This window comes from Podarcis bocagei (genome assembly GCF_964188305.1).
Source record: "Podarcis bocagei genome assembly, chromosome: 2".
Lineage (NCBI taxonomy): Eukaryota > Metazoa > Chordata > Lepidosauria > Squamata > Lacertidae > Podarcis > Podarcis bocagei.
This window is the reverse complement of record NC_138126.1, coordinates 73,962,539-73,987,103: the sequence shown is the minus strand read 5'-3', so window position 1 is coordinate 73,987,103 and position 24,565 is coordinate 73,962,539. Positions and strand designations below refer to the sequence as shown.

The window sequence follows — 24,565 nt, the reverse complement described above, 5'->3', positions numbered from 1 at the left end:
GAGAAATAAGCAGCAATAACTACATAGATAATATGGCTAAATATATAATAGGCGGATATGTGGCGAGTACAAAGTGAATATGCACATTCAGGATTGCCGCTCCTTAGTTTTTGAAGATATAGGAAGACAAACTAGATTGTCCAGAAAGAATACATAACTGAGATGTTATTGCCTCCCATGATAAAGTAAGCCATTTACTTACTATGAAAACTACAGCGGTGCCTCGCAAGACGAAAAGAATCCGTTCTGTGATTCTCTTCGTCTAGCGGTTTTTTCGTCTTGAGAAGCAAGCCCATTGACGGATTAGCGGATTAGCGCTATTAGCGGCTTTTAGCGGCTTATCGGTTTATCGGATCAGCTGATTAGCGGCTTAGAAAAAGGGGGGGGGAACCCCGCAGGAACTCGCAAGACATTGTCGTCTTGCGAAGCAAGCCCATAGGAGATTCGCTTTGCGAAGCACCTCCAAAACGGAAAACTCTTTCATCTAGCGAGTTTTCCGTCTTGCGAGGCATTTGTCTTGCGGGGCACCACTGTAATAGGAGATGAAAGTATGCGAACACCTAATGCTCCTGAATTAAGGCTTGGTCTCTGATCTTCAAAACTATTAAGTCACTGTGGAAGCCCAGTTGTGCTCAGTGGGTATCATCATCATCAACATTTCAGATGTTTACCTGCCCCTTCACAATAAAATACAATATTAAAATCAGTTTAGAACCAATTACAAACCACACTGGTGTTCAGTAGAAGGTGAGAGATTGGGAAGAAAAGCAAATGTTGGCCCTTTTTCATGATAAGTTCCTTCTCTGTAGGGAGGAAGGGGGTCCTGTGTGAATTGTCACCGCCTACCTCTCCCCTGGCAGGGAGTCAAACTTTCAAGAGGGTACACCTGGTGAGCAGGGCAACCCTCTTGCCAGTCTCTGTTGCCCCCTGAGTACATTATTAGGGCACTCCACTACCTTAAATGATCTAATGTGACACTATGCTCCTATGTATTTCAGTAAATATGCCAATTTCTGGCGCAGTTCAACTAGGTGGACAACATCCTGTCCTCTAGCAGAATAGAGCCAGGCTCTCAGTAGGAAACAGCTCTAGTACGTTTGAGCTAAATTTCCTCCAATCATTCCCTGAATGCAGGGAAGTATTTGTCCTGACTCTGAGCAAGCTGGGACTTGTAGGTAACAGTGCTTAGGATTTCTGAATTGTTTGGATCCAAAATGTTTGGATTCATCTTATGGTTCCTCACCTCTTTCAAGTGGTAGTTTTCTCCTAGATCATAAATTTGTTCCCTACGTCTGTTTCAAATGGGACCGCATATTCCAGATCTTGCACATGCCATTCTAGAACTGTATACTGTATGTGATCTCATAAAGGGAGTGAGTCCACATAGAACATTTCATTCTTTTTCCACTAGACTTTCTTGTTCAAATCTCCAGTGCTCCTTAAGGGGCAGGGGGATTACCAGCACCTACAAAGATGGCTGAAAAGATAGCTGTAGAGTTGCCTGAAGAACATCAGCTTATTGACCAGCTATCTTACGAGTATTTTAAGTCCAAATCTGACGTTGATGTGAAACACTATGTGTGGGGATTCAGGTAAGATTTCAGTTGGTTCCTTTTAGCTGTACAGTGGTACCTCGGGTTAAGTACTTAATTCATTCCGGAGGTCCGTTCTTAACATGAAACTTCTTAACCAGAAGCACCACTTTAGCTAATGGGGCCTCCTGCTGCTGCTGCACCGCTGCTGCACTATTTCTGTTCTCATCCTGAAGCAAAGTTCTTAACCCGAGGTACTATTTCTCGGTAACCTGAAGCATCAGTAACCCAAGGTTCACATGCTGCTTTTTCTTCAGAAGCGGTTCCACAAATGTTGAAGCATGTAATCTGGCCAAATACTGCCTCCTCTGGCTGGCAGTGGCTTTCCAGAGTCTTGGGCACCATCTCTTATGGGATCCTTTGAAGTGGAGATGGCAGGGATTGAATTTGGAGGCATGTTCTCAACCACTGAGCTGCGTGGCTTCTCCCCCAAGCACAGCAGGACAGCTCTTCTGGGGCCAGGTTGTTCTGTTGTACTTGCAATTTGGAACATTGAATGACCCAATTGCACCCAGTAGAAAGAGACATTGAATCACATGCCTTGAAGAAGACTTACTGAAAGGAGACAAGGCCAGAACAGTAAATCATACTGGGGCACAAAAGGCAGCCTCTTCTGTGTGGGGGTACTTTGGGCTCGCAGGAGCCTTTAATTCAAGGGTAGAGAAACCTGTGGTGGAATACAATTCCCACCAGCCGCTGTCAGCCAGGCCAGTGTTAATGGATGAACACTGGAGGTGTAAGCTGTGTTGAGAGGTTAAGGCCAGTGATGGGGGGTGGGGGTCTGTTGCCAAATGTGGGGTGGGGCTGCTGCGAGGAAACATGCATTTTATCTGCATGGGCTCTTAAAGGCCAAATTAGTTGTTAAATGTATGCGGTGATCACCCCCCCTTTTTAGAAAGAAATAAGGGCGGAGAAGTGTATGGAGGTGCTTAACACCCCTTATATGTTACATGGGATTCAAATCACCTTTGCCACTTCTGAGTTCTCTCTGAAAGTGGCTTTACTTTTGGAAGAAGGGACAGAGATGATCTATAAAACTATTGTTACAGATGCTCATCTGAGCAATGCAAACATGAAATATTATTACCAAACTTGTTGGGTCAACCCAATGAAACAACAATCCGACAAATCTTGCCCTGCTCAGGGCATAGCTTTCCTTTGATAGCTCTCCCTATCCAATGACCAACCCCCTGTTTAATGGTTCCAGCAATCCTGTCTAAATCCAATGGATTTCTCATAGGTACTACTGGGGCATGGTATGAACAACTGGTTTAGATATTATAAAAAAAAATTCCTTCCAGTAGCACCTTAAAGACCAACTAAGTTAGTTCTTGGTATGAGCTTTCGTGTGCATGCACACTTCTTCAGATACACTGAAACAGAAGTTGCCAGATCCTTCTATATAGTGAGAAGGTGGGGAGGGGTGTTACTCAGAAGGGTGGTGGGAATGGGAGATAGGCAGATAGCTGAGAGAGCCTGTTGACGACTCTTAACGACTGTAATAGGTCTTACAGGAAAAGGCAAGGGGTGAGAAGGTGAGAAATGGTTTAGTCATGTATAGTGAGATAAGAATCTCACTAAAACCATGGAAAGACCTGGGCTGAACAAAGACATTGGATTCTTATCTCACTATACATGACTAAACCATTTCTCACCTTCTCACCCCTTGCCTTTTCCTGTAAGACCTATTACAGTCGTTAAGAGTCGTCAACAGGCTCTCTCAGCTATCTGCCTATCTCCCATTCCCACCACCCTTCTGAGTAACACCCCTCCCCACCTTCTCACTATATAGAAGGATCTGGCAACTTCTGTTTCAGTGTATCTGAAGAAGTGTGCATGCACACGAAAGCTCATACCAAGAACTAACTTAGTTGGTCTTTAAGGTGCTACTGGAAGGAATTTTTTTTATTTTGACTATGGCAGACCAACACGGCTACCTATCTACTACTGGTTTAGATATTGCTTGTTGAAATGAGCAAGTGCTTTTGACATCTCTTGGACTGCTCACACCTTGGGGTCATAGCAGATGGCTCGATGAAGATGTCAACCTAGTGTGCAGCTGTAAAAAGGAAAGGCAACCATAGCTAGTAGCCACTGACAGCTTTATCCTCCATAACTTTTTCTATTTGTCTTTCAAAGCTATCCATGTTGATGGCCATCCTTGCCTCCTGAGAGGAGTCCCTTAGTTTAACTAGGCACTAAATGAATAAATACTTTCATCTGTCCCGAATCTTCCTACATTCAGCTTCATTAGATACCTACAAGTTCTGGTGTTATGAGGGAGAAAAACTTTTCTCGATCTGCTTTCTCCATGCCATACATAATTTTATAAGCTTTTATCATGTCGCCTCTTATTCACTTTTTCTTTAAACTGAAAAGTCCCAAACGCTACTCTACTCTAGCCCCATGATCATTTTGGTTGTCCTTTTCCAATCCTTTCCCAACTCTTCAATATCCTTTTTGAGGGGAGGTGACCAGAACTGCACAAATAGAAAAAATCATGGAGGATAAAGCTGTCAGTGGCTACTAGCTATGGTTGCTATGCTGTGACAGCCACTAATGCTTCTGAATACCATTTGCTGGAAAACCGCAGGAGGGGAGGCTGCTCTTTTACTTGGGTCCTGCTTGAGATTTTATCAGAAGCGTCCGGGGGACCATTGTGAGAACATGATGCTGGAGTAGATGGGCCACTGGCCTGATCCAGCAGGCGCGTCTTAAGTTTGGATAACTTAGAATGTTCTGTTTAACAAATTTGTCATTCTCTTTCTCTTTCCAGGAGAAAAGACACTGAGCTATACGAGTTCATTGAAACATTATTCTACCATCCTCTGTTCAAATCAGTTATGATCAGCACCATCACAATCAATGCAATATTTTTGGCCATAGAAACAGATTACAAAGTTCGCTATGAGTCACATCTTTTCCTGGAGGTAACAAGACTCTTGATTGCCTGAACTTTTCATTTTTCTCTATTGTTCTAAAGCCACTTTCTCTCTTCCAGAAGAAGAAGAAGGGAATAAACTGGGGCGGGGGCAGGGGGAGAGTCAAGTACAGAGTTTACCTGGCTCTTTCATTCCTTTCTCCTTTTCTTCTTGACTTCAAGTCAAGATATGAGTAATGCCTTATATTATACTCTTGTCAAGCAAAAGCATTAAATCGATGGAATACCTTATTCACTATACCTGACACCAGCTTGAATTTAGGAATAGGTCCACTATTAATATTGCTCCATAAAGTATGAATTGGAGAAAGTGTAGTATAAATACTAAGGCCAAAATGTAGCTTACGTTTGTTGTGTTAGAGCTCAAACGAAAGCCTCAAGTGAACTGTGACTAACAGTTTCAAATGTTGAAACAACTCTATACCTATGAGTATGTCCCATTGAACCCTACAGAATTTCACTCTTAGTCATGACCTGCTGAATCAAGGTCCCAGTACTCAAAACATTTCACATATGTAATCTCAACAATATTTACAATACCTTATATGGTAGGCCAATATTATTATCCCTAAACACTGCTTCTGATGGTTGTCAGATCATAGTTTCTCTAATGCTTCTCAGATCGATCTGAGCCATAGATTTTCCATTCAGGCACTTAACCACTACATTATGTCAGCTTTTTTACTCTCATTACCACCACCGCTGCTGCAACTATTTGACCCTAGTATTGAACACAGAAGTGACACATTCACTGCTCAGAGAGCTTACTGGTAAGTCGAGAAGAGGTTGAAGGGAGAGGACAAAACAGAGAGTAAGGATTAACAAATGATTAGCAAAAGAGTGCAAGAGTCGAAAATATTAAAAAATAACAATGAGGTTATTACACCATATAATTTCCAGCCTGGCCTTTCACCCTGCAGAGGGCCTTATTGGTAGTGGCACCCGTCCTGTGGAATGCCCTCCCATCAGATGTCAAGGAAATAAACATCTATCCAACCTTTAGAAGATGTCTGAAGGCAGCCCTGTTTAGGGAAGTTTTTAATGTTTGAAGTTTTATTCTGTTTTTAATGTTCTGTTGAAAGCCGCCCAGAGTGGCTGGGGCAACCCAGCCAGTTAGGTGGGGTAGAAATAAATAATAATAATAATAATAATAATAATAATAATAATAATAATAATAATAATAATAATTAATGTCCTTGTTTGTGAATTCCAATATTTTACATTACTGAAAAATCTTGTTTACGTTGGGAGAAGAATCTGGCTTAGAATAGTTACAAATGCCCTATCAACATGGTTTCAAAACTTAATGGTGATGTAATGGAGTAAGTCTGAGCCTATACTATAAATATTGATAAAACTATCCTGCACCCATTCTATTACATTGAAAGTTTAAACATTTTGCACATGTGGTTCAAGCTATCTACTGTCTGTAAAATAGCTAGGGACATTTGTCAGAAGGTTTATATGATCTTATGAAATGCATCTGATTGCCAAATTTATGTGTAACTTATTGTCTTTACCAAATATTTGAATTTACTATCAGCACTGACAGAGGAAATCTACGAGTAGCTATAAATGCAACCATGCACATGCAGTATGTATACCTTTGCAAGACCTGGGATTTCTAGATAGACCGTCAAAGGGCATCATAGTTCAACGACAGGACTGGGTGTACAATTGGAATAGCTGGGTTCTTGCCAATGATACTGTCTTGCCAAGTCACCTGATACTATCCAATCCTGACATGTTCATTGTGTCATAAGAACATCTGGATCAAAACAAAGACCTATCTAGTCCACCATTCTGTTCTCACAGTGGCCAACCAGGTGACTATGGGAAACCCACAAACAGGACTTAACCACACTAACACTCATGATTCCAGCAACTGGTAATCAGAGCCATACTGCATCTAGCTAACACTGGAAGCTACACACACACACACACACACACACACACACACACACACACACACCATGACTAGTACCATTGATAGCCTTACCCTCCATTAATCTCTCTAATCCCCTTTAAAGCTGTCCATGTTGGTAGTTATCACTATATATTCTGGTGGAAAATTCCATAACGTGACCATGTGCTGTATGGCTCTCTGTCATACTCTCTTTCCTCTTCACTGATATCACAAATCTCAAATAGCCCTAAACCTGCTGGTAGAATATACTGCACGTTTAGTATGATGGAAACACCTTTTATCTGACAGCTATTTTTGCCCACACTGGTATTCGGTATTGTTAGTGATATGCCCACCTGCTGATGTTTTGATTGCATTTGTAGGACTCTTCTTTTACAATGGAGCCTGAATAACATTTTGAACTTGAAGTGAGCGCACGGTTAATAATTGCTCTCTCATGATTTAGATGTCCTCTTTAGAAACACTTATCTTTCACACACCTTGGATGTCTTAACTTACATGAAGTCAAGTCAGCTACTGTAGACAAACTCTTTAATTATATATCCCTGTTATGTGGTAGCAGAAAGAGAAGTCTGGCTACTGTCAAGAAGTCCATTCAGCACTTGAAAACATTTTTTCCCCTTCTAATGTCAAGGTTTTGAGAATGGAAGTCAATAAGTTTGCATGCCCTACCTGCACCTTGGGCATTGTGGGAGATGGGCATGCATTTTGCACTTTAATTATCCTACTTATGCTACATTCCCAAAAGAAAGACATTGTTTATGCCATATATGTAACAGCAGCCTTAAAACCAATGTTAATGTGTCTTTGCTATTATGTTCCCCTTCCGGCTGATCCCTTTGCCTGTTGGCTGGGGAAACCCAGCTAGATGGGTGAAGTATAAATAAATTATTATTACTATTATTACTATTATTACTTATGCATCACCCCAAAATAAATTTCAAACATGTACTTTTCCCATGCGGGAAATAGACCACACCCCATGGGTAATCTTTTAGGGCAAATGTGATTTCCCTGTCCCTTATCTTTCTGACATCCTAGGCCTCTGTACTGTGCCTTTGGGGGAGAGGCAGCAATTCATTTCCCCTCAAAATAATATTTCATACTGAAAATGCTTGTTGGGAAATATTCAGCATGGCCCTACATAAGATTAAGCCTGATGTTGGCCATGTATCTGAAGTTCTTTATTTCTGTAAGAATGAGTCTGTGGTCTACCTAGCAAAAGCCATTTCAGCAGTAACTTCCCTTGTGGTTCAATCACCAAAATAACTCCTCCTAACAATGCACCTTTGTTCCCTTTTCAGGTAGCAGATCTGATTATTGTGGCCATGTATACAGCAGAGTTTCTGATGAACCTTTACCTGGATCCCATTAATTACTGGAAGGATGGTTATAAGCGATTTGATGCGACTGTCCTTTTCATTTCTTACCTCCCATACACCATTAATAGAAGCAACCCGCAAATGCACCATACTGCAATGATGCTCAAAGGATTCCAGTCACTCCGGGTTCTCAAACTCCTCTTCTACAGCCCAGGGATGATGGTAAATGGATGTGGTTTCATGAGCGGTGAAAAAGATGTCAGCTGTAAATACAGCTAGACTTTTCCTCTTCCAAACTGCCATCTCCTTCCCCCGCTGAGGATTAATTCCATTCTCTTTTGCTCAGAGGGTGATTCAAATGTGTGAAAAGCACAAAGGAAGGAGTTCTTCCTGAATTGGAGCATCTCAGGCTGAATTTCTGAATGCTGCCCAGTGTTTTTGCTTTTGAACACCTCCCCACACAGAGAGAATATTACCATGAATTTTATTTTATTTGCCCTATTAAATGCCAGTTTTCCATTACAGGGATTTATTCACTTATTTTAAATGTGGGGAAGCTTATGTTAATTCCCATACATTTAAACTGGCCCCAAGTTTCATCAGCAGGGAAGGAAACAAATAGTCTCTGTTTCAGAGTAACAGCACAGTCCTATACATCTCTACTTGGAAGTAAGCCCCATGGAGCTCATATTCTGGACTGTGTGCTGTACTCACTGCTGACATCTGTTGTCAGGATCAGGCAATATTCCTAGTTATTAACATGGTTAAGCTGTGCACGTAAATTCAACAAACAGGGATTGCCCTTTTTACAGCTGAAACTCTAAAAATATGCAAAGAAGATTTGGAAAAGGAATTAAATCATGAAGTGTTGCATTCTTTTGGTTTCATTATTTTCGCAAAGGTAATGCAAATTTTCAATAATAGCATAACATTTATCTGTAGTTTAATGATGTCAAGACACAGAACCTGTAATGGCTGTTATTAATAGCACATGACCAGCTTTCATTTTACAAAGTATGTTAAAATCCATTGGCGAAGGATTCTAGGAGATGGTATGAACTGTGTGTTCCCTTCTCCTGCCTGAATTGTGTTTGCCATGTAGAGGGAGCCTGTTTTGTGGATTCTGCTTGTCTGGCCTTGTGCTTTTAGCATTTAAAATGCTACTGAGATGTTACTTGGCAGAACCCGCCCTTGATTAGCTCTTGAACAAAATGAAATGCCTTGAGGTTGCAAACACTTAAGTGAAAGCAGATCTGTCAACCTCAGCCTGAGTTCTGATTGGCTCTTTGCAAGCATGTCCTCTTGCCCTTATGTACAACGTTGATTGATCCATGTCACCAGGGGGTGGCTTGTTGCCATCCTTTCTATCCCGACAGCATGAGAACTTTTACTCTCACAAGATTGAATGTACTGCCCTCGGCTGTACTTGAGGGGCGATTCCAACAGTTTCCACACGAAAAACGCTTATGCCCCTGTGGAGATGGCAGTACTGAATTGGTGGCGCATGCCCTTCTGGCTTGCCCTCTTTATAAAGACTTGAGGAATGAGATTATCACCCCTCTTTTATTGTCCATTCTGGGTTGCCCAACCACTGCCACAGTGTCCTTTCTCTTGGCAGATCAAGATGAGCAGGTGACAGCAAAGGTTGCAAGGTTTTTAGCTGGTGCAATCAGAATAAGATCCACTACAGTCATACCTCGGGTTGAAGTTGCTTCAGGTTGAGCGTTTTCGGGTTGCGCTCTGCGGTGTCCCGGAAGTAACGGAATGCGTTACTTCTGGGTTTTGCCGCTTGTGCATGCGCAGACACTCAAAATGACGTCACGCGCATGCGCAGAAGCGGCGAATTGCGACTCACAGACGTGGGTTGCATTCGCTTCAGGATGTGAATGGGGCTCCGGAACAGATCCCGTTCACATCCAGAGGTACCACTGTATTTGACTACTGATTCAAAACCCTCAAATGTATTTTATATAATTGACTTTTTATTTCTTTGTATATCGTATTGTTGTTTTATTGCTATGGCTGATGCAAATAAAGATTCATTCATTCTTTCTTTCCTGACAGCATGAGAACCTCTGGGGATGTGGATCAATCAGCATTGTTCACAAGCATTGCCTCCTACCCTCCTGAACAACCTTGATGGCTTTACATCACCAGTGGGTTCTCATGCTGTCAGGGAAGAGAGAAAGGATGACAGCAACTCACCCTCTCTTGACATGGATCAATCAACATTGTACAGAAGGGCGGGAAGCAAAGCTAGTGAAAGGCAGTCAGGACTCAGATTAAGGTTGGCAGATAAATTTTCACTTAGAGTTTGCAACTAGGGGCAACTTCCTTCTGTTTGTTGATTTGTTCTGATTAACACGCTGAGGTCTTATGAGGTCACTTACCTCCAAGGTCTTAAAAACGTGAAGTAGGCTTTAACTTCCAAAAACCTGCAATTCTCTCTGTGTGCATAGTTTCTAATAATAATTGAAGTCTGGGGTTTTAAAGTCAGATTTCAAAACTTCTCCTTTTATGTTTACAAGCTAAGTGAGTCATATGTCTTTTGTGAGCCCTGTTTTTTCTGCCGCACTGTTGTGCCTGTGGATTTAAACCCTCTGATCATGCAGTTTTCTACACAACTACCATATTTACTCGAGTCTAATGTGCTGTTGAATCTAATGTGCACCTCATTTTTCAGAACCTTGAAACCGAAAAAAGTATTTGTTGGCGAATGTAAATGTGCTATCGAATCTAATGTGCACTTTAATTTTTGCAACGTAATTTGGCAAAAAAAGGTGACTATTAGATTCGTATAAATACAGTAATTAGCAGACATTTGGGGAGGGGTTCTCTAGAAAAGTTGGGTGTTCACAATAGCTACCAATTTAGGGAGATACTTGATTTTTAAAAAAACTGGGAACCATCTGAGTTTAGTTGAATAGCCAACTGAATTAATTGATAAATGATCTGTTAATCAGTTACAACTAGGGTTGTATGAATCTACGAAGGTCCCATGATCTGCACTATATATTTAAAGTGATATCACACCACTTTAATCAGTCATGGTTTACACCAAAGAATCAGCAAAACTAGTTTGTTAATGGTGTTGAGAGTTGTTAGGAGGCCTCTATGTTCCTCACAGAGCTACACTTCCAGAATGGTTTAACAATCAGCTCCCCTTCCCAGGGAATTCTGAGCTCTATGAGGGAAGAGGGGTATTCTAACAGTTCTCATTACCCTTAACAAATTACAGCTCCCAGGATTATTTTGGGGAAGCAATGACTGTTTAAAGAAGTATGATACAGTGGTACCTCGGGTTACATACGCTTCAGGTTACAGACACTTCAGGTTACAGACTCCGCTAACCCAGAAATATTACCTCGGGTTAAGAACTTTGCTTCAGGATGAGAACAGAAATTGTGCTCCAGCGGTGCGGTGGCAGTGGGAGGCCCCATTAGCTAAAGTGGTGCTTCAGGTTAAGAACAGTTTCAGGTTAAGAATGGACCTCCAGAATGAATTAAGTTCTTAACCTGAGGTACCACTGTACTTTTAAAAATGTGTAGTGAAGATTGCCCCAAATTTGGTTTCTCTTCTTGTTTCGTCTTTTCCAACATTAGGTTTGGCTCACCACGTTTCTGCATCATGAAAATTTGTTGGGAGTTTTGGTGTGCATTTTCCTAATACATACATTTTTATGCAATTTAGCCTAATGTACACATTTCCCCAAGCAATTATTGTAAGTTATTTTCACTGAAATATTTGCATGTTTATTTCCCCCTAATATATGCATTTATGTGCCCATTTTTTGGTTAGATAACTGGATCACAAAATTCAGAGAAGTGGTGAACTGAAGGATTTTGGTTTGCGTATAGTTTTGGGGGGAGCAAATTAGGTCAGAATAAAAAACCGAATCAAATTTGCCTGTCCCTTTTTGTGTATTAATATAAATAAATAATCCATAAATTTGTTTACTTATAAATCTGCAATATTTAGCCATTATAAATGTATGCAGGAGTGCACATATATAGGCACATAAATTCTAACACACTGTGTGCCTAAATACTGTTGACTCATGATTTTCTCTGGCAACCTTGGAGGTTTAGTTTTCAGTGGGGAGCTAATGTGTGTAGTGGCTGCTCAGCCGCAAGTTTCTGCTTGTCATTAATTGGCTGGGGAAGTTCACCAGAAGTGGGACATTTATAGGCACAAAGCTCTTATAATGATCACTTTTGAGCCTTTATCCCGCTACTTTTGATCTTGGACTTCAGTTATCACCAGGTTTTTATATGCTAATTATCCAGTGTTTCTGGGGGGCAAGGTTGGGATGGGGGTATATAAAACTACCAGCAATTTATAGAAGGTAAATCAGGCATTTCCATTTATCTTTGCTAATAATACTAGAAGAAAGGGATACCCCATATAAAATTGGGAAGAGAGAAAACTGATTTAATGCAGTGTATAATTAACTGGTGGAAGCCTCTTTTTTCAATGTTGAATTGACACTGTACATTTGTATATATTGTATACCAACTCAATATTTAACATGAGATGGCACAATATAAATACTTTTATAAAGAAGTAAATAGCCACTTCATTGATGCATATCTGAGCACACAGAATTGTATAACCTTGAAGTCAAGTTAGTATTTGGGGGGAACAGACACATTTAAGGCTACAATTCTGTGTACACTTACCTTGACGTAAGCCCCATTGAAGTCAATAGGATTTACTTCTCTGAGTAGACATGTAACCTGTGACTCTATAAATGCAACAGCAGACCACTCATACCTTAGGCCCAGGCAACCCCCCAGGTGCTTAAAGATTTCTCTTTTGAGGAATTGTTTGAGGTTCTTTGTAAGGTTCTCTGCATCCTTTTCCTTTAACCACAACAAAGGTAAAATATTAGACTTGGGATTTTGGCCCAAAGTAGTGTGACAATTCCCTGTGTTGCTAAGGAAAGCAGTCATCCCCCCCCCAATATATTTGTGTTTTACTGATAACTGCTCCTGCCCTGAAAGATGTAGGAGGTTGCATTATAGTTTATTAACTGCTGTGTAAATTACTTTTTAGCAAAGAAATGGAATTTAAGGCATGAAAGGCCCGCAACGCCTTCTTAGTATGGTTCCCTTTTATTAATTAAAAAAACAACCACCACCAAACTCATTACAATTTTCTGCCTCCCACCTTGGTGCAATAAATTTCCACCTTGAGGATATAATTTCCTCATTGGTATTCCACACAGAGAAGTTATGTTAAGAAAGAATCCTGATGAGGATGCATGCTCCGTTTATCTGCCTTTTGGTTTGAAATTAAACGTTTAGAATGCCCAGTTCTGAAAACGACCTTTTAGGACGATGTACTGAGGATTAATCCCCATGCAGTTTACAAGATGGAGAGGCACAAAGCCTCTTCTTAACGACAGGAACCGCTGTGAATTTTTGAAGGCGAAGATGAGGAATGTAAAGATGGATGTGAGGGTAGCAAAGTTATTGGATGCCGGTATTCAAGGGGTGCTTGCTGGCCTGTTGCTACCACCGGCATTTTACAGCTCTCCTTAAGGGAGGCTGACTTTTTAAAGATTGTATCCAAATCCCTGATTGACTGGAGCACCATTACATCGCTTTATAAAAACGTCCCATGCTGTGGAGTGTAAATGGGTTTGTTCCTTCTCATTTTGAGGGCCAGTTCTATTGCCATGATTAAGAGCCTGATCGTGCAAGGTGCTAAGCGCCCCCCCTTTTGTGGGGGCATTTATTTATTTGCATATCACTTTTAAAGGCATCATCCTTCTCTGCATTGATCCTGTGTCCAGGCAGGGAGACCTTTCTCCTGCGCCCCTACCCTTGGTCACTACACCAGTCCAGCATTATGGATTATTTTGGACTACAGTTCCCATCACCCCTGTCCACTGGTCTTGCTAGCTAGGGATGATGGGAGTTGTAGTCCAAAAAAACCTGCTGGCCACCCAAGTTTGGGAAAGACTTATCTAGAGTAATAAATGGCTAGACCAACAACAGCTTGAAAGTGGGTGACTTTAGCTCCCTGCACCTTGGCCATCAGTTACCGGGCGTGTGAATAGAGTCTAAATAATCCATTGTGTGGAGGTAGCCAATATTTATAGAGTGGCTTGAATCTAAAAGACACACTGGCATGAATGGAAGACACTTCTGTTTGTGCAATTTCTGATAATCCCCCCTCTCACTACACCACTTCATGAACTGTTCCTGAAAGTCACCTAACCCTCAAAAGTAGATTTCAGCACAATCAACACAATGGAGGTGTGAATGGAAAGGCCCATTATGCAAGCAGAAATCTGCTTGCGGTTCTCTGAAAGATGTCATGCTTAGCACCAGCAGTATAGCTGGAGTAACTGATGCTTCCCTAACCTGAATTACTAACCCCATGTAGACTTGTCACAGTAAGAAGGGAAGTAATAACTTCTCAATCCCACATAGAGTTGTCACAATCAAAAGGGAAGTAGTTACTTCTCAAGGAACCTTCCTTCCATAACAAAGCCACTACAGTACTGTTGACTGCATGCATCAGTAATGTTTATTATGAAGCAGATGTGGGTCTTGTTGGTCTTTTGCACTACGAGAACTCCTGCTTAATATGCCCCTAGAGGAAGCACCGAAAAGCACAGGGTCACTGGGTAAGAACTCTAAACAGAATGAACTCATATAAAGTGCTACAAATTACATCAGAATGTACACTAGACTCTCTGAGGAACGGATGGGAATACTGACTTGGGAATACCGCTTGAGTCAGACTGTTGGTCATGGATCTTGGCCAAGATCACAAACATTTCTATTAACTCAAAACTACAGAAGACTCCGCACTGCTTGAGTATTATATTACTCCAGAGACTGACTAAAGAATGAGCTGGCTGCCTTCCTTTCACTACAGAAAGCATACCGATGCCAAATACAAATGCCAAAGGGGTTCTTACATAATCTGCTGGTCCTTTTAAGACAAACATCTGTGACTGCCAACACTGTCTCATACTTCAGATCCCAAATCCATTTGTTGGTCTGTTCAGGTGTCAGTTCCTGGTTAGTGGGTTTGTGCAAAGCCAGGATAAGATGCTCATCTGCCTCTTCTGCGTGGCAAAGGAATTTGCTTTGTGCCGTTAGATCAAGGCTATAGTCAGTTTGGCAGTTCCCATGCCTAGTAGAAGGACTTGTAACTGGTGTCAGTAACGCCAGATGCAGCCATGTCTCAGACTCAGAACGCTGTACCTGGGAACCCATTCTTCAGTACAAAATGCAAGTACATGGCGTCATTTATGAATGATCCCCATGGATGAATTTTGTCACTTTTGCCTAGCACATAAAGAAAGGCTGGGCTCTTCTCTCGTTCCCCTGCAGCCCTTGTGGCCCCAAAGCTCTGTTCAGGGGGACTGGGGGACACCTCCAGAGCAGCAGGAGAAACAGCACAGAGGGTTGCAGGGGAAGGGCAATGCTGGTGAGACTTTGGATCTTCCTATTGGTGAGATCCTTTGCTGGATCTTGGTCCCATCCATGAATGAAAGGATCTCTTCCGTTGCAGAAGCCTAGTTAGGATCCAAGCCGTGATCAATATCTGGAAATGGGTCAAGCAAAAGCTACCCCATTAGATGAGTGGAAGTCATTCACAAATGATGCTATGTGTGCTGCTGTTTTGTTCCTCTGGAATCAGTTATCAAACACAAAAGGGGACGAAAGGCCTGAAATAAATTTTAGGACTGCTGGTTCTTTTTGAGTGTATCCACCCATGCCCTGCCACTGATGACTTCACTCCATGAAACAGAAGCTCTGATTGAAATGGAAAGGAAGATCCCCAACCCTACTTCCTACACGATTTTTTTTAATAAACTTTTTTCTTCACATAATGCAAATTGGATTCACTTGCTTTTTTTTCTCTCTCTTCCCACTCTGCCCAGGTCCTGGTGGCAGCCCTGGCCGAAACTGCCAAAAATGTGATCTACGTTCTCGTGCTGTTGTTCCTGCTCATGTTTATCTTTGCAATTCTGGGTCAGGGTTTGTATGGAGACCCCGACCACGGAGACACACGTAACTGGGGCACCCTAGCAGCTGCCTTTTTCACTCTTTTCAGTTTAGTGACGGTAATTATCCATTCTCTGTTAGCTCTGTCCCACATTGCCTTTCTATAATGGCAAAATCAATTTGAATAGAAACTATTTCAGGGTGTAACTAGGTCTAGATCTGTTATGTTTCAAGGTTTTTTCTTATTTTTAGGACAAAGGTAGTTTCTGGGAGTGGTCTACTTAAGATGAGGAACATGGTTCTGGGGATGGTTGTTTAAGTTTCCCCTTGCCATTGTTTCACTCATTCAAAAATCCTCCCTAGAGATGCTGTTTGTCCCATAAAGCAAAACATGCTGGTATCACACTGTGCTATTGAACACTTGAGTGTGTCTTCAATCCAGCTATTTTTCAGAAGACTGTAGAGTGGGTGCAGTTTGCATCTCATCCCCATCGTTATCCCTGATAAGTATTTTGCCAATGAACTTAATTTTCCTTCAATGTTCCCCACAATATCTGGACAAACATTGAGAACAGTTTTGTGGCTTCCCTCCCCCCATAATCAATTGCCCCCCCCAATGTTTATCTTTGTGCACATATAGTGCAAACACACCAAGATGGGCCCCAGAACAAAGAGGGGTAATAATGTGAAATGGGACAAGGACAACAGCATGCTTAAGATCTCAGAGACAATAATGATTGCCTCAAACAATTCCTGCATGAAGCAGTGGGTTGGGCTGATTACCGCCAAAGGATCTTCTGATTCTATCAAATTACTATTAATTAGTAAGAGCAGTTGTTTTAAATCTGAAAGTATAGGCATGGGTCAGTTTGTGTGTGTGTGTTGGGAAGAATGTATTGCATTGAGGAAGGCAGAAAGGCAAAAAACCCCCCAACCAAACCAAGCCTTCAGTCTTGTTAATTTCATTGCTGCCTCCAGGTCAATATCTTCTATCACCACGGGCCCTCAGCCGCTTGCACTAAACAGCCTTCTAAGCTTTCCCCTCTACCATAGAGTGGCTTGGCACTTAGCTTGGGCTGAATAACAAGCTCACTGACCCCCCCCCCCAAAAAAAACCCCCAACCTTTAATTAAGGTTTTAGTAAAGCAACATTAAACAGCTTGTGAGGAAATAATTTTAGATTTTTAATATATATATAGAGAGAGATAAATGCACCTGAGATAAATGTACCTGTTCTAGACTGTTTCCCCAACCAAGCCAATGCTTATGAATCTGTAACCCCCTGCTTATATAGGTTCCCCTGTGCCCATATGCTGACTCGTTCTGTTGTAGTGCCCCTTTGAGCTGCCAAACATTTTCTAGTGTTCCAGCACTGTTAGTGTTTCAACCTTTTTGGCTCTCTTGCAGCTTTTCAACTGCTCAAATCTCCATCTCTTCTCATTTTTTCATCTCTTCAGTTAACTACGCTATTTTCCAACTCAACTTATGCACAATATTTTCACGCCTCTTCCCAATCTTTTAGCCAGTTGGAAGGAGAGAAGATTCCTGGTTAAGTTTCTATCTCCCATAATTGCCAGGTTCCTCTGTGCAGAGCTTCCCCGCGTACATTTAACGTTCTTCAGAACTTTTACCCCTCTTGTCCAGAAAAAGCCTCCAACACTAAGCAACTGCTTTACAATCGGAGTCTTACAACCCCAAATTAAATCACTATGATTTATATGAAACTTGGTTGATTCTTCTTTAGAGTTTAATCACTGATCTGCTGACCTTTCAGGTTGATGGCTGGACAGACTTGCAGGATGAACTGGATGCCAAAAAATTTGTTTCAAGCCGGACATTCACAATAGTGTTCATTCTCCTGGGATTTTTTGTGTTTTTCAATATGTTTATTGCAGTTGTTATCATGGATATTCAGGTAACTTGCCTTTGTGTGGCAGAGATATCAATTTTATCTCTGTATAAATTCATTTGTTTGATAACCAGCACTTACAGAGTTCCCACAAAACTGCTGTACATGTGAACTATTTGTGACTGAAAGTCTGCTCTGATTAGTGAATTTTAGTCTAAATCCTATGTCTAATTTTCATCCAATTTAGGCATATCTTTTATCTATATACTGCAAAATGGGTATGGTGACACACGTGATTTAGATCTGTCATAGTCCTACTGCGAGCTGAAAATTCTTGTGGGACGAACATTAACACCCAAAGTGTATACAGTCACACCTTGGAAGTTGAATGGAATCCGTTTTGGAAGTCTGTTCGATTTCCAAAACATTCAGAAACCAAAGCGTGGCTTTTGATTGGCTGCAGGAAGCTCCTGTAGCCAATTGGAAGCCACAGAAGCCACGCTGGACGTTCGGCTTCCAGAGAACGTTTGCAAACCAGAACACTCACATCCAGGTTTCCAGCGTTCGGGAGCCAAAACATCCGAGTACAAAGGCATTCGGGATCCAAGGTACGACTGTATAAACAATTATATTGATGCTGTTACTTCTGCAGAATGATATATCACTACTTTGGCATGAAGTACAAGGGATATGGTTATGAACTGGGCTGCTCTACTATACAAAGTATCTAGAACAGTTTGTCTACCAGTAATAAATGCTGATTAATGGGATATCCAAGGCAGAGGATCACCTTGGCTCTGTACTTAAGGAGGCAGGGAAGGGTGTAAGGAAGGGATTACACATATCTTATTCTTTTACTGGTTGAGAAAATAAAATTTCCTGACGATGTAGTAAATGAACAGGAGCTTTGTCTCAAGATATTCTATCACCCTTTGTTTCGATACAACCAGGGGACAACTGATGAATATGAGCAAAAGCTTAAAGCAGAAAGGCATGCTGCTCTGATGGCAAAAAAGCAGTCCATTCTGAAAAGACAACAGGACGAAATAAAGGCATTACTGAATCAGCAGGTTAGCACATAATAATGTTACGTTGCATTAAGGGCATACTTTTTAGTAGATGATTCCCATTCAGTCAGGTAAAGGTAAAGGGACCCCTGACCATTAGTTCCAGTTGTGGCCGACTCGGGTTGCGGCGCTCATCTCGCTTTACTGGCTGAGGGAGCCGGCATACAGCTTCCGGGTCATGTGGCCAGCATGACTAAGCTGCTTCTGGCGAACCAGAGCAGTGCACGGAAACGCCGTTTACCTTCCCGCCGGAGCGGTACCTATTTATCTACTTGCACTTTGATGTACTTTCGAACTGCTAGGTTGGCAGGAGCAGGGACCGAGCAACGGGAGCGCACCCCATTGCGGGGATTTCAACCGCCGACCTTCTGATTGGCAAGCCCAAGAGGCTCAGTGGTTTAACCCACAGCACCATTCAGTTAGTCTCCATTAATTCACAAAGAATGAATAACCGACCAAGAAAATAACCCACCTGTGGAGAATTTTAAAAGTAAACCAAGTTGTAGATTTTCATGTCATTTAATGCTCAGACTGAAGTTGTTCATTTAGCTTATAAAGTGGGAAAGCCACAGCTATGCTCCACTCTGTGGGCCACAGAGCCCAACGCTGTACAGAATATTGGGTCCAGAGAGAACATTATACCTACCTTTCAAGCTATAAAATCTAAATAGACTATTGAAATTGTCCGAGCATATTCAAGTGTTAGTCTTGTAGCTGGTTAGGGCTGGGATTGTTACATCTCCTGAATGAACTAGCTGTGGCTTATTAATTTTAGTTAATAGGCGTTTTGACCGATTTTAAGTCAATATTGCATCCCAAAGCAGATATACAACTACATATCCATAAAACCCAAGAACAAAACTATTTAAAACAATGCAGATATCCAGTTCTATTCCCAAAATATACTAGTTTGCATACCAGAAAAGAAGTGGCTTACCTAACTCTGAAGAACAGCATTCATTATCCTAGATTGAAAAATGGTTATTAAGGCCTGTTTAAAATTAACGAGGGATGGAGCCTTGGGCATCTGTGGCAGAGAGCAAGGAAGGCAAGTCCCCTCTGCCGCTGGATGAACTGTAGTATCCAATTCCCAGCTTTTATTTTTATTTTTTCCTGTTTCAGGCATCTGTAAAACCCGAGATGTGATGCAACATGTGTTTTCCTTTGTTTTGTGAGAAACTAACCTGCTCCCACCTCTAGGGGTTTTTGGCCAATGAATGAAGTCATAGCAGTGACTGACATTTAAGAAACCAGATCTAGACAATTAGACAAAGAGAAGGCTAGCTACCACCAATAAGTCTCCAGAGATGGTAGACCTGTTATCTCATGCTAATTATGTATGTTTATTTATCCCCTGCCCCGCACATGAAACATTCCTGCAGATGCCCATGGATAGAACTTGCCTCACTTGGAATCAAGTTCCATAAATTGGGAAGTGTATTTCTTAAGCTTTCTTATAATTTATACATACACATCCCTTACTCACACATTTACTCGTATCTTCATATGCAATGGAGTTCCGTTGACCCTTTTTGAAATCTGAAGGATCCTACACAGGGCTTTTTTTTCCGACTGGAACTCAGTTCTGACACCTCTCAAGTGGACACCATTGCCATTAATAAGAGAACAAGGGAGGCATGCATGGTGAGATCCAGACACCTCTTTTTCTAGAAAAAAAGCACAGATCCTACAGATTTTGGAAGGCATGCAGAAAGGGGGCCATGCAGGGATGCGAGGAGCTCCTTGGGAAACACGGTGCTCAGCAACTTCCTAGATGTCTATGACTCCTCCCTGACAAAACCCAAACAGTCTCAGTAATGGAATATGTACAAACTTTGTAAAGTTTCTAAAGGGCTACCCATATGGTGCCCTTTTTAAATCCCACAAAACTTCTCCCAGAAATTCAAGGGTAAGATGGACCAGTCCTGATCTGGATGTGACTTCTGTTACTTTAAAACATAGGTGGGGCACCTCATAGATGGGGATTATTTCCATATGTGGTGGACCTGTGATAAGGTTAAAAATTTTTGGGAATCAATCTATAATGAACTCAAAAAAATATTTAGGTATACCTTCCCCAAAAGACCGGAAGAGTGTCTATTAGGTTTAATAGGAGCAGAAATTAAAATGCGAGACCAAAATCTATTTATGTATGCTACGGCTGCTGCAAGAACCCTCCTGGCCCAAAGATGGAAAACACAAGACATACCAACCACCCAGGAGTGGCAGGTGAAGTTGACAGAATATGCAGAACTTGCCAAATTGTCAGGGAGGATCCAGGACCAGGAATATCAAAGATACCAAAATAATTGGAGTAAATTTATTGAATACTTAAAGAAGAATTGCAAAGAAGTTAAGACACTAGCAGGATTGACATAATACCTCCAATCTACTATAGTATTATTGTGAGAATGATGTGCGCGATAGAAAGGGGTCAAATATACCAATTGTTGGGAGGGAGGGAAGTCGCGACTCGGCAGAGTCAAAGGGAATGTATGGTATTATTATGGTTTGCTGGAAAAGATTATGTAAGGAAAACAATAAAAATTTACTTTTAAAAAAACAACATAGGTGGGGCACCTCAAGCCTGAGGGCCACATACAGCCCTCAAGTTATCACTGTCTGGCCCGCAGAACATTCTCCAGGCCACACTCCTCCCAGGCCACCTTTTGTACCCTGAATGCTTGTGCCTCACTAGAATGTGCTCTTGAACTTGATAATGCCTCGTGCTTGTGTCTATGGAGGACATATAGGGGATATGTTTGTGTGTGTAGAAACTCGCTTCCCATTCAAAGGTAAGCATTCACATTTGCTGCTCTGCCTCCTTTCCCCTCTGGCCCTGCCCATCACTGCCACATGGGTACCAGAAGGTTGTCCCCTGGGCTGAAAAATGTCCCACCCCTACACCTCTACCTGCTTTAAAACATCAAAAAACTCACCCCCTTTCCAATGTTGCTTTTTTGACTTTTGTGGAAGTTGTTGGGAGTATAACCAGCTCTGTGAAGCCACTGGCATTAAACCGGTTGCGCTGGTATTAAACCGGTTGCCTGTCTTTTCACACCAGAAATCAACAGAATATCGAACCTTTGATGAAATGGTGGAAAGCTTCAAGAAAACCCTGTTTCACACAGATCCCATGATCTTAGAAGATTTTTGTTGCAGCCTGCCGTTCATTGATCTATATTTGTCATCTTTGGATCGTCAGGACGCCACAATTTATAAGTATGCAACACTTCCTAAGTCAACCATTATAAGAGTTTGATCACGTTCATATTAATAGTTATTTCACTGCAGCCAATGCTAATTATTTTAAATCTGTAACACTCCTTAACTCCTGTACTGTTTGTACTGAGATCTAACAGAAAGGGTCTTTTAATGTGTGTGGCATTGTTTCCTAAATACTGTGAAGTTAATGAATTCTAAATGTTGGTGGGAAATGGTATGATTGAATGCTTCCAAGGGTGCAAAAGCATTCCTTGCATGTAGAAAGCTAGAACTTCAAGGTGATGGGTTCTGGGATAATCTTCCCAATTTTTCTAAATGCAAGGAATTTTTGAAATGGAAGGCAGTCTAGTGTTTGAAATGGTCTTGCCATAGGAGAGGTGGTTTTTTTGTGTTTGAATCATGTTTAACAGCTTTCTGATGATTTCAAACATGTAAAAATTGCAAGAACAGAAGCTTCCCAGTCAGGGTATTTCTGTTCAAAACAAGGAATGAATGAAAAAGTGCATTGTAGACTCTTGTTCCTAGCAAGTGCATGAACAATATAGAAGGCACAGCTTTCTGAATAAGCCCTACAAATACCTTAATGCTAGCCATTTAGAATTAGAAGAATGAAGTTTTGGAAATGATTAAAGATCACACTTGAATATTTAGTCACATTTTAAACTCTGTTTTGCCAACTGATGCATATGGATCTTGTGATAATTTGTTTCTACTGATGAAAATGTGGCAGACCTTTGGAGGAGACTTAAGAGGATGAATGTAAGAAGCCACTGGGGCTGTTTCTTGCACCTTGGAAACATTGCTTCCAGGATCCCAAAATCTGTGATCGTGTAAATCTGTGTGTGATGAATGTTATATTGTTCTTTATTTTAAAATAATTCTAAGCTGCTTTTATATTTAAGAAAATTCATCAACTGACTTGCTAAAAACAACAATACTATAACTCAAATCAGCAGAAAGAAGCAATAAATAAAATTTTAGACTGAGGGGATCAATATATAAACTCACACCGTCCATACAATACATCTGCTTTGTATGCAGAACGTCTAAGGTTCCATCCCTGGCATCTCTAGGTAGGACCGGGAAACATTCCTGTCGGAAACCCCAAAAAGCCGTTGCCAGTCAGTGTAGACAATGCCAAACAACATGGACCAATGTGAAGAGTTCCCAAATGCCCTCTCCAAATTGAGTACAGTGGTACCTTGGGTTACATATGCTTCAGGTTACATATGCTTCAGGTTGCAGACTCTGCTAACCCAGAAATATTACCTCGGGTTAAGAACTTTGCTTCAGGATGAGAACAGAAATCGCGCAGCGGTGGCAGCGGGAGGCCCCATTAGCTAAAGTGGTACCTCAGGTTAAGAAAAGTTTCATGTTAAGAATGGACCTCCGGAACGAATTAAGTACTTAACCTGAGGTGCCACTGTAAATGGACAGTAAAAAGGGAAAGGCAGTTCAATGTTAGCAAGTGTAAATTGAAGCATGTTGGGGAGGAGGAATCCCAATGAGGTCTGAACTGATGGTGACTGACTAGGAACAAGGCTTGAGACTGTAGCTCAATGAAGATGTTGACCAAGTGTATGGCGGCAGCAGTGAAAAAAGCAAATTTCATGTTAGGGATCGTTAGGAAAGGGATTGAAAAGAAAACTTCTATGATCGTAATTCTGTTATACAAATCTAATGCACAACAGCACTTGGAATATTGTGCTCCCTTCTGGTTGCCTCACCTAAAAAATAAAAATACTGTGGAGTTGGGAAAAGTCCAGAAAAGGACAACCCAAATGATTGAGGGAATGGAGAAACTTCCCTATGAGGAAAGGTTACAGCATTTGGGTCTTTTGGGCTTAGAGAAAAGGAGAGTGAAGGGTGACCTGATAGAAGTTTATTAAAAGTGGCTAGAGGAACTTTTTCTCCTTCTCTCCTAACATGATAACTCCTGGACATCCAGTGAGGCTGAATGCTGGAAGATTCATGACAGATAAACGAAAACACTTCTTCCCACAGTTAAACTATGGAACTTGCACCTGCAGGAGGCAGTCATAGCTACTAACTTGGATGGCCTTAGAAGAGGATTAGATAAATTCATGGGGCATCAAGACTGTCAACAGCTACTAGCCATGACGGCTAGGCTCCACCTCTGTTGTCCGAGGCAGTGTGCCTCTGAAGTGGTTGCTGGGAATCAAAGGGAGGAGAGAGGGCTCTTGTGTCCGGGTCCTGCTTGCGGGTTTCACCACAGGCACCTGGTTGGCCACTGTAAGAACAGAATGCTGGACTAGATGGGCCACGGGTCCACTGACCCAGCAGGGTGTTCTTATGTTCTCGAGACCTGTTGTAGCATCATGAAATGATCATTGCATGTGCTTTGCTTGTTTTCTCATTCCAGGCTGCAAAAATTGTATTATGAAATTGTTGCCGTTTTGACTAATATGCTGCAAGAAGCAGACGAAAAGCCTTTGCAGAGCCTGCAAACTCATAGGTGAAGACCTGAGTTTCCTGCTACCGAACGAAAAAGTGTTTTTTTTCCCCCATTTGAAAAATCTCGTGCAAGCTCCTTAGCAATTAGCAAAATGAATGGAAGAACTTCTATGAACTTGCAGCAGAGCTAGAGTTTTACTTCGTTTGTATTCACATCTTAGGAAATATAAACGTAATTTGGCTGCTTTGCTAATGCA

At 41.5% G+C, this 24,565-nt stretch overlaps 1 protein-coding gene and 1 long non-coding RNA gene across 2 annotated transcripts; one reads left to right on the top strand and one right to left on the bottom strand.

Annotated features, from left to right (window-relative positions):
• Positions 1–1,385: 1,385 nt before the first annotated feature.
• Positions 1,386–24,565, top strand: CATSPER3 (cation channel sperm associated 3). The gene is made up of 8 exons (XM_081185639.1): positions 1,386–1,592; positions 4,369–4,522; positions 7,765–8,004; positions 15,689–15,871; positions 17,527–17,667; positions 18,552–18,671; positions 21,733–21,890; positions 24,277–24,565. Exons 1-8 carry the CDS (start codon positions 1,474–1,476, stop codon positions 24,371–24,373), a joined length of 1,212 nt encoding a protein of 403 aa, XP_081041765.1. The 5' UTR covers positions 1,386–1,473; the 3' UTR covers positions 24,374–24,565.
• Positions 20,247–21,726, bottom strand: LOC308582502. Its single transcript, XR_014005711.1, has 2 exons — positions 21,249–21,726; positions 20,247–20,639 (listed from the first exon to the last, which is right to left on the bottom strand). It is a non-coding gene; the product is annotated as an uncharacterized lncRNA (long non-coding RNA).